An 11,103-nucleotide genomic window follows, 5' to 3' on the forward strand; every position below is an offset into this window, starting at 1 on the left:
GGAATCGGCACGAGAACTACGTATGAAGATGGGGCTCTGTCTCAAGTGCGGGGAGAAGGGGCATTTCGCTGTGGATTGTGGCAGCCGTCAGGTAAAAGACAAGCCGCCTACTCCAAGCCCGAAGACACCGCTGACGGGGAAGAAGGGGATGGCTAAACCGCGTTTCTCCAAAGCTCTGCAGGCGGCCCAAGGCCTGGAGGGAATCGAACCGTCTGCTGCCGAGTCAGAAGAGGAGGTGGTGGCTGAAACGGCGGAAAACGACAACGGCCTGTTGTGAGAGGCGCAAAACGACACGGCCATTCTAGCTCTGCGCCCAAGGTGGTGAGAGAAACCCCTTCCCTGTTTTTCGTGACTGTCTCGTTAATGAATCCGCTCCTGGGGACCCACGTTAGGGTGAGAGCGTTGATTGATTCTGGGTGTGGGAGGGATCTCATCAGCCCTAGAGTGTTATTGGCACTGGAAGCGGGGATAGTCCCCTTGAAGTCTCCCATCATTTTTACCCAAATGGATGGGGCACCCATGGAACCTTGTACACACGAGACTATGGCTTTGCGGTTGGGGGCTGGCGATCATTGGGAATCCAGATCCTTCATTGTTACCCCTAAATCGCAGTTTGACTTAGTACTGGGGAGTCCCTGGTTGTTTACCCATGACCCTTACATCTTGTGGGAAGAAGGGGTTGTCAAATTTGTGTCGGCTAAATGTGTAGATCACTGCTGGTTGGACTCGTGGGGGGACCAGCCGACCGCACAGTTCCCCTGCGGCGCTTTGCAGCCGGAAGAGTTAGCTTCTTTGCCTCGAGAGTATAGAGACTTGGCGAAAGTGTTTGGCGAAGATGAAGCTAACGAATTGCCCCCCCATCGCTCTACTGACTGTGCTATTGAACTTTTGCCTGACTGTAAATTACCTAAAGGTAAAATCTATGCGATGGGGCCGGCTGAGAAAGTTGAACTGCGGAACTTTATTGATAAAAATCTAGCCCGGGGTTTCATTCGCCCGGCTTCCTCCCCTTTCGCCGCGCCTGTACTTTTCCGAAAGAAGAAAGACGGGGGGCTTAGATTGTGCACTGATTATAGGGGTCTGAACGCTGTTTCTTTGTCCAATGCCTACCCCCTCCCGCTAATCAAGGACTTGGTAGCTGAGGCCACCAAGGGCAAAATCTTCTCGAAACTTGACCTCCGAGATGCATATTTCCGTGTGCGCATTCGGGAGGGGGATGAAAGTAAGACTGCATTTAATACCCCTTTGGGGCAGTTTGAGTACCTCGTTATGCCCTTCGGGCTTCAAGGGGCTCCGGGGGTCTTCATGAACCTAATCAATGAGGTCCTACATGAGTTCTTGTTCAAAGGAGTGGTCCTTTACCTTGATGACGTGTTGCTGTACTCTCAGGACCTCCCGTCGCATATTAAATTGGTGCGCCAGGTCCTTAAGCGACTTTATGAACACCACCTGTTTGCAAAGCTGTCAAAATGTGAATTCCACAAGACATGCATTGACTTTTTGGGTTATCGCATCTCTGGGGGGAAGGTGGAAATGGACCCTGCTAAAATACAGGCTGTACTTGACTGGGAACCCCCCAGGACCCGCAAACAATTGCAAATGTTCCTCGGATTCGCCAATTTTTATAGAAATTTCATCCAGAATTTCGCTCAAATTGCCCTTCCTCTGACTGATTTGCTAAAGACCAAGGGGAAGGGTTTTGATGCTACGAAACCAGGCGCCCCGCTTAAATGGTCCCCTGCTTGCGCAGAGGCTTTTGAGAAACTTAAACTGATGTTCACCTCTGAGCCAGTGCTGGCGCGCCCTGATGAAACTAAAAAATTCATTGTCCAAACTGATGCCTCGGATGTGGCAATGGGGGCCGCTATTTTGCAAGAAGGGGAAGATGGTCGTTTACACCCCCTCGCATTTGTGTCTAAAAAGTTTTCTGACGCTGAACGAAACTGGGGGATTTGGGAGAAGGAGGCATCAGCGATCCGGCTGGCTCTCTCCACTTGGAGGCAGTGGTTGGAGGGGGCGCAACTGCCATTTGAAGTCTGGACTGACCATAAAAATCTGGAAATGCTGAAATCCCCCCGTTCTCTCAACGCTAAACAACTTCGTTGGGCGGACTTCTTTGCTAAGTTTCGATTCACTCTTCGTCATTTCCCTGGGACGGCTAATTCCCTGGCTGACGCGCTCTCACGCCTCCCACAACATGACAGTCAGCGTGAAATCATCATGGACTCTGTTTTTTCCCCCTCCCACCTGGGGGGGGCTGTGGTCACCCGTGCGCAAGCGCGCTCGATTCCGCGCTCTGATGAAACTTCGCCTTCCCTTTTCCCTGGGGGGGGGGGGGCTGGGTCCAGAAATATATGTCTGCTTTTACTGCTGATGATGATGCCTCCCTGAAAGCGTTGCCAGATTGTGTCCGTAGCCCTGAAGGTCTGATTTATTCTGGAGACAAACTGTATGTGCCTATTTCAATGAGGAGGGAGGTGATGGAGTCTGCTCACGGTTCGAAACTGGCAGGGCATTGGAGTTTTGTTAAATCTCTGCAACTCATCCGCAGACAGTTCTGGTGGCCACAGATGCGCAAAGACCTCTTGACTTTTGTTCGGTCCTGCCAAACCTGTGCCTTGACTAAACCCAGAGTGGGCAAGCCTCCTGGTCTTCTGCAGCCACTCCCTACCCCATCGAGACCGTGGGAAGTGGTGTCCATGGACTTTATTACTGACCTCCCTGCGAGCAAAGGGAACACTGTTATTTGGGTGGTTGTTGATTTATTTTCTAAGCAAGCTCATTTTGTGCCTTTTCCTTCCTTGCCTACAGCTCAGAGGTTGGCGAAATCGTTTATGTCTCACGTGGTGAAAATTCATCAATTACCTGCTAAATTAATTTCTGACAGGGGGACCCAATTTGTTTCTAAGTTTTGGAGGGAACTTCTTTCCATTTTAGGGGTGGAACAAGGGCTCAGCAGCGCGTATCATCCTGAGACTGACGGACAAACAGAACGAGTTAATCAGACCCTGGAGCAATATCTTCGTTGTTTTACTAATTATCAACAGAATGATTGGTGTGAATTGTTGCCTCTTGCTGAATATTGTTATAACAATACTGTCCATAGCTCCACGGGCATGTCTCCTTATAAAGCTGTTTCTGGTTACGACAGCCCCCCCTCCCTTTCCTGGAGGGGATGGGCCAACGTCCTGTGGGGGATGCTGATACATGGTGTATGTCCTTGCAAAAAGCATGGCCTCTGCTATGCCAAACACTTGACGCAGCCAAGGCTGCTTACAAGACCCAGGCAGACAAGGGTAGGGTGGTGGGGTTTGATCTGAAACCTGGGGATCTTGTGTATGTCTCGACCAAGAACATTAAGATGCTGCGGCCTAGCAGGAAATTGGGGTGGAAGTTCATTGGTCCATTCAAAGTGCGTAAAGTCATAAATGATGTGGCGGTTGATGTTGTTTTGCCTAAGAATTTACGTGCTCTGCATTCTGTTTTTCACATGAGCCTGTTGAAGAAGGATCCTGGCCCGTCTCCCTGGAGACCAGCAGTTACTCCTCCTCCACCTGTCATTTTGGAAGGGGATGAACATTTTGAGATCGCTGATATCCTTGATTGTAAATTGAAACGTGGTAAACTCTGGTACCTTATCGAATGGGTTGATTTCGGTCCCCAGCACCGCGAATGGGTGGAAGAAGGGGATATTCGGGCCCCTTACCTGATCCGTAGTTTCCACAAGAGGTTCCCGGACAAACCGGGAGGTCTCCCGCCCTGCCCGGGAGATCTCCCGCCCGACCCGGGAGGTGTGTTGTAAGTGTATTTTAAGGGGGGCAGTATGTCAGCAAGCTGCCATTCTGTTTTCTGTGACCTCTGTGTACATATCCTTTCCCTGTTGCACCCGGCTTGGTTTCTATCATCCTGCTCCTGCGTTGGAATGCAAAAGATAACTGCTGGAGGTTGTGTGGGGGAGAAGATGCTGTAATGCTTGCCTATTGCTTTTCTCATGAGTACTGCACCTGTGTTTTGTCTGATGTTCTGCCTGGTTCCCATGGACTGGGCGCGCAACCGTTTTATCAGCCCGCCAGCGGGAATGCTATTCATTGGATCTGTATCTGTTTGAATTTCCTTTATTATGCTTGACCTAACTGTGTATCCCCAGTTCTAACAAAGAACGTGTTTGAGTATGTCTTCAACGCTTTGAAATAAATTTTGCTTTTCTTAAAACGTGGATTTATTCTCGATGCTTGGGGATCCAACATATTGTTAGAAACAATCACTCTCCGACTGCTTTGTTAAGCAAGCGACTTAACAATAACCTAGATTGGTAATGAGTCGTCTGGTTCTCTTGCAGTTGGACAAAGACGTGAGGAGTGACTCAGAAGACAGCGAGAAGAGCGAAGAAGAGATGGCAGAGGAGAAGGAAGCCATGAAAAATGGGTCGGTCCTGTTCAGCCTGAACAGCGGTGGTGGCTATATCAGCAAGACACCCCCTTGCAACTGAATGGCAGCAGCCATCCCACTAACGGCCATCCCAAAATCAGATAGCCAGCTCCAGTAACTGACCAGCCCTGATCAATTGTGCTCCGTGCCCTTCTCAGCTTGCCCTTGTTCCTCGTAGGACTGGGAGGACATAACCTTAGCGCAATAGCCAGATCTCTGCTTCCTCCGGAACTGTGCACGATTTTTATCCCAGGTTTTATTTCATGAGCTTGCAATGGCCAGAGGAGAAAAAAGGGATTCGGGATGAAGTCAGTCTCGTTTGTTTTCTTTGGCCGGTCCGAATGGCGGGTCAGTGGGTCTGATGCGCTGCTCTTCGCTTATAACCCACCTTGTAAATAACTAGCTTTCTCTCCGATGGCGTGGGGAACTGGAAAACGGGCAGCTGATCCCCGATCGAAACCGCCAGAGCCGGGAGATGGTGAAGCTCCGAGAAGCGGCAGAGTCTCCTACAGCGCACAAGTCAGAAATCCACATGGGAGGCCAGAGATCCAGTGCCTTGCTGGTGTGGTGGTGGTGGTGGTGGTGGTGAGTTCAGATCCAGCCACAGGCTTAGGGTGAGCCTGAAGTTTATTCTCTTGTCCTTAGGAGGGTGGGGAAATGGCTGTATTCTTTGTCTTGCTTCCTGTGTCACATGACTCCATGTTTCTGGGACGCCTCAAGCGCTTCTAATCAATAAACTTGTTTCAGAAGACAAATCACATATTTCCATTTTCTTGTCTCCCCTTCACCGTCTTTTCCTGAGGAAAGAGAGTCACAGCTTCATTTCCTGTCAACAGACCCACCCAACAGCAGATGCATGTGCAACTTCATAGAGGGTAGGATCCCACAATCCATCAGTGGAAGGGCCTGACAGCTGCCCACTCCCCCCCCCTTCCTTTCCTCACAGCACTATTTCTGTATGGGCTATGTGGCCCAGAGGCTGCTGTGGAGAGGGTGAAAGGAATGAAGTGGCCCTTCCTGCCTCTTACATCTACACAGAGGGTAATTTTTGCCTCCTTCCCCTTCCCCACCCACAACCACCAGGAATAAACTTGTGTCTGTGGATAGCAAAATTTAGGCCGTACTCTGTGTGTGGTGCCACCAACTGCACTGCACTAGGGTTCCCAGTGGTAAATTAAAAGGGGAATTGTGGGTACAGAATTCGGGCCTGGTAGAAGCCCGCCCAGGCCTGGGCTGAAAACTGAGGAATCGTGAGGTAAACTGACAGGAATGTAATGATTTGCTTGAGCAAAATGTATTGAGAAAGAAAATAAATATTAGCCAGGAGTTGTGGGAATCTCTGTTTTCAAGCAGTACGTGCCTCCAGCAGGTTTATAACTACACCGCACTTGATCTTAGCCGAAAGGCCGAGAAGTGAAGGTTTACACCATAGAACTACAGACTTTTGCTGCGACTATGGTTCAGGTGAAAAGGAGCTGCGGTGGCTCAAGTGGTTAAGACGCTGAACTGCAGGCTGTGGAAGGTCGGTAGTTCAGCAGTTCGAGACCCCAGTGTGCCACATGACGGAGTGAGCTCCCGTCTCTAGTTCCAGCTCCTACCAACCTAGCAGTTCGAAAGCAAGAAATTGCAAGTAGATAAATAGGTACCACTTCAGTGGGAAGGTAACAGCGTTCTGTGCACCTTGGTGTTTAGTCATGCCGGCCACATGACCACGGAAACGTCTTTGGACAGCGCTGGCTCTTCGGCTTTGAAACGGAGATGAGCACCGCAACCCTAGAGTCGGATTTGACTGGCTTTCGAGCAAGGGAACCTTTACCTTTACCTTTTATGGTTCAGGTGGGGTAGCCATGTTGGTCTGAAGCAGCAGAACAAAGTTTTAGTCCACTGGCACCTTTAAGACCAACAAAGTTTAAATCTGGGCATAAGCTTTCGTGTGCAATCACACTTCTCCAGATACATAGGCTGCGATCACACATGCTAAATAATCCACTTCCAATCTACTTTTAGTGCACTTTCTGACTGGATTTTCACTGTGTGAACTGGCAAAATCCTGTTGGAAAGTGGATTGAAAATGGAGTGAAAGTGGATTATTTCGCATGTGTGACCGCAGCCATAACTGCATGCCCTAGGCAGTTGGCCAGCAGCGGAACTCCTCATTGAACTGCCTGAGAGCAACACCCTACAACAGAGCTACCCCACTTCGTCTACTCAGGGGGTGACATAGAAGAACTGGTTGCTGAGGTCAGAATGCTGGAAGAGCTGCTGCTGCCCTGTGTGTACTCAGAGACGGATCTACTGTGAAACTAAGGAAGCCTAAGCTTCAGGGCCCCCAATCCCAGGAGGCCCCTGAAGCATTTTTTTTTTTTTAATGAGTGAATTTTTCAACAAAAATTAATGGCGTTTTTTTTAAAGTGTTTATTAAAATAAGTTCTTCAGCGTTTCAACAAAACAAGTAAGAAACTCCAAACTCCTGTTATTGATGTATTTGAAGGTTATCTTTATCTGTTATCTTTACTTTCATTTGTTAAAGAACTCCGAGAAAATTCAGATGACCAGATTGTACACTATGAATCATAAGGCTATTTTAGTGACAGAATCATAAGCCAGTGGGTTGAAGTCAGAGGTCATTTCGGGGGGGAACACGGGGGAATGCAGTTCCCCCGGGTGAGGTACCGGGGGGCGGGGCACATGACGAAGCCCCGCCCCCTGCTTCCGGCCCTCATTCAGCCAGGAGGAGGCAGGAGAAGAGGGAGGGTAAGTTGCTTCCTCCCTGCCTCTCCCCACCCCTGCCTGCCTGGGGCCAGGGAGGGCCTACGCGGGGCTTTCTTGCACTCCCGCCGGCCTTGCAGGTCCACCGCCGGGCCCCTGATGTCAGGGGGTGTGGCATATGCTAATGAGGGGGATCCAATAGATATTATTTACCTTGACTTCCAGAAAGCTTTTGATAAAGTTCCTCATCAAAGGCTCCTAAGTAAGCTCAAAAATCATGGGATAGAAGGACAAGTCCTTTTATGGATCAAAAACTGGCTAGTTCATAGAAAACAGAGAGTGAGTGTAGGTGGGCAATTTTCTCAGTGGAGGGTGGTAAGCAGTGGGGTACCGCAGGGATCAGTACTTGGTCCACTGCTTTTTAACTTGTTCATTAATGATTTGGAGATGGGAGTAAGCAGTGAAGTGGCTAAATTTGCGGATGATACAAAGTTGTTCGGGGTGGTGAAAACCAGTGAGGATTGTGAGGCACTCCAAGGGGATCTGTCAAGGATGGGCGAGTGGGCGTCAACATGGCAAATGGGGTTCAATGTGGCCAAGTGCAAGGTGATGCACATTGGAGCCAAAAATCCTAAATATAAATACACATTGATGGGGTCTGAACTGGCAGAGACTGAGCAAGAGAGAGATCTTGGAGTTGTAGTGGATAACTCACTGAAAATGTCGAGACAGTGTGTGACTGCAATAAAGAAGGCCAATGCTATGCTGGGGATTATTAGGAAGGGTATTGTAAACAGATCAGCCAATATCATAATGCCGCTATATAAATCAATGGTGCGACCTCATTTGGAATACTGTGTGCAGTTCTGGTCACCACACCTTAAAAAGGATATTATAGCTTTGGAAAAAGTGCAGAAAAGGGCAACTCGAATGATAAAAGGGTTGGAACACTTTCCCTATGAGGAAAGGTTAAAGCGCTTAGGGCTCTTTAGCTTGGAGAAAAGACGACTGAGGGGTGACATGATCGAGGTTTATAAGATAATGCATGGGAAAGAGCAGGTAGAGAAAGAGGTACTTTTCTCCCTTTCTCACAATACAAGAACTCGTGGGCACTCCATGAAACTGCAGAGCGGTCGGGTTACAACGGATAAAAGGAAGTACTTCTTCACCCAAAGAGTGATGAACACATGGAATTCACTGCCCCAGGAGGCGGTGGCGGCTACAAGCATGGACGGCTTCAAAAGGGAATTAGATAAGCATATGGAGCAGAGGTCCATCAGTGGCTATTAGCCACAAGGTATAGATAGGGGCTCTGTGGCAAGTGATGCTCTGTCTTCTTGGTGCTTGGGGGGGGGTCAACAGTGGGAGGGCTTCTAATGTCCTGGCCCCACTGGTGGACCTCCTGATGGCACTGGTATTTCTGGCCACTGTGTGACACAGAGTGTTGGACTGGATGGGCCTTTGGCCTGATCCAACATTGGCGTCTCATGTTCTTATGATGCTGAAGATATTTGTAGCCAATAATATCCTAAAAAGCCTTGCTATGAAGTAATAGCAACTGGACTGCGATGAACAAGGACTTCTATGAAAACCTCCATGCTTCTGTTTATATAGTTTATTGTAATGTTAAATTGCATCTGTTGCATTGCCTCTTTTATGTTTGTGTTTAAGTGTGTTATTCATAAATACATGTAGTTGCAGTAAAACTAATAACAATAACAATTTTATGGCTGTAATTGTAGAGATCAAGACCCCAAGAGGAATAGCGATGAGTTCAAGAAAGTACTTAAGTGAATACCAAAAATGCAAACTCAATGAGAAACGATCTGATGAAATTTCTAAATGTCAAAAATTATCAAACTATTTTACAATTGTCAAATCAAACTTTGTCAACACCTACAGCTGAAACAAGCCAAGCAAGCACCAGTGAAGCCAGTGATGGTGCACAAACCGTAGGAGCTCTTTGTAGCAAGCATCAACCTTCTGTTGACACTTTTGATACAGATGACAATCAGTGATCAACATGAAAGTACCATGGAACAAAAAGACAGAGCAGAAACAGGAAAGAAGCAAATTCAGTGATTTCAAAGAATACAGTGACCTCGCAAACTGGCCCATAATATTATACAGAATTGCTTAAGGCAAAACATCAGTTTTTTTCAAAATAAAAAAAACCAGATGATGTATATACCAAATCCAGCAAGGTTTACAAGGAGCAAAACAGACATTTCTCAAACAATTACACTGAAAAAAGATTGAAAAATGGTGAGACTGTGATGAGACCTTGGTTAGTTTACTCAAAGAGCAAAGGCTCTTTTGCTTGCACACTCCTTTCTAAATGCCAAACATCACAACAGGTGGGTTTTCTGACTGGATGAATGTGCTCAGAACTCTGGAGAATCATGAAGAGATGAGAAAGAACATACAGTACTATTTTGAAGTACTGAAAAGAGTTGTAGCTGTTATAAAGTGTATAAGTGAAAGAGGTTTAGCATTTGGAGGTCATGAGGAGAAGTGGGGCTCACCAAATAATGGAAACTTCATGGGGGCCCATTGAACATTGCAGAGTTTGACCCATTTTTACATGAACATCTTGAGAAACATAAAAATGAAAAAGTACATATTACTTACCTATCCAAAACCATGTATGAAGAACTGATAGAAATCATTGGGGAACATGTGCAAGATGAAATTGTGACTCAAATCAACAATCTAGACACCAAATACTACTCTATTATTGTTGACGCTACACCTGACCTGACACATTTTGACCAGATGGTAACTGTGGTTCGATACTGCTATAATGGAAAACCCTGTGAGAGATTTTTAACATTTATAGCAATAGAAAACCATTCATCCATGACCTTGTTCAACAAAATACAAGAAGTTCTGGGCAAACATAAGCTGTCAGTTGAAAATATCCATGGTCAGTCCTAAGATAATGCATCTAACATGAAGGGCTCAGAGAAAGGGCTGCAAAGCACTCTTTGGCCCCGGTCACACGTAACAGTTTGGCCCGGGAGAGGGACAGATTGGGGCCGCAGCAAACGGGCGCGATCTCACTGCAACATCTGGGAAGCGGTGCACACCCGTCCCTGATCTTTGCTGGCTGGGTGCCGTAACAATAAAATTCATTCATTCATTCACCCGTCCCTGATCTGTCTCAACCCCTGAAAAGCCGCATCAAAATCGAACCACCTACCGAGGTGGTTCTTTCAGCGTGGCCGCATCAACGCCGGCCGTGGGATCGCCGGCGTGTCCTTTTGCCGGCGCATCCCCGGCTCCTGCCTGAACTGCACATGCTCAGACATGCGCAGTTCGACAGTCTCCTGTTCCCCACCATCGCTTTCCCTGGCATCTGATCGTGCCGGGGAGGGAATGCTCAGGGGATCAATGTGATCCCGCCATGGCGTGTTTCTTTTGGTGCGGCTCTGATTAGCCGCGCTTTGCCCGGGTTTTTTCCTGCCATGTGGCAGGGACCTTTAAAAACATTAACAGGTATGCAGACTATGTACCATGTGCAGCCCATTCACTCAACCTTGTTGAAGTAAAGGCAGTATCTACTGTGCCTGAAGTTGTTGACTATTTTGGCACCTTGCAGGAGTTGTATGTTTTCTTTTCTGGATCTCCATGAAGATGGGAAATTTTAAACACACATGGCAATCTAAAATTTTCTCTAAAGAGCTTAAGTGTAACTATATGGTCTGCGCAATATGAAGCAGTCTGGGCAATTAAAAATGGATATACAGGTATTTTACAAACTCTCAAACATATTTTTGAAGACTCAGAAGAGAAGCCTGAATGTAAAAGAGCTGCAAAGAATTTATACCACAAGCTGGTAAAGTTGGAATATACTATTTTAACAGTTGTTTGGGAAGATGTTCTTCAGCGTTTCAATAAAACAAGCAAGAAACTCCAAACTCCTGGTACTGATGTATTTGAAGGTTATCTTTATCTGTTATCTTT

General features: G+C 47.3%; 1 protein-coding gene across 1 annotated transcript in view; it reads left to right on the forward strand.

Annotated features, from left to right (window-relative positions):
* Window positions 1–5,047, forward strand: part of LOC107106839 (ceramide synthase 4-like) — a 44,506-nt gene extending 39,459 nt beyond the window's left edge. The window contains exon 10 of the mRNA XM_015407054.1: window positions 4,340–5,047. Within this exon, the coding sequence (XP_015262540.1) occupies window positions 4,340–4,489 (150 nt within the window). The 3' untranslated portion in view covers window positions 4,490–5,047. The remainder of the gene's footprint in view (window positions 1–4,339) is intronic.
* Window positions 5,048–11,103: the final 6,056 nt, after the last annotated feature.

Source organism: Gekko japonicus, unplaced genomic scaffold (genome assembly GCF_001447785.1).
Source record: "Gekko japonicus isolate JY-2015 unplaced genomic scaffold, Gekko_japonicus_V1.1 scaffold2133, whole genome shotgun sequence".
Lineage (NCBI taxonomy): Eukaryota > Metazoa > Chordata > Lepidosauria > Squamata > Gekkonidae > Gekko > Gekko japonicus.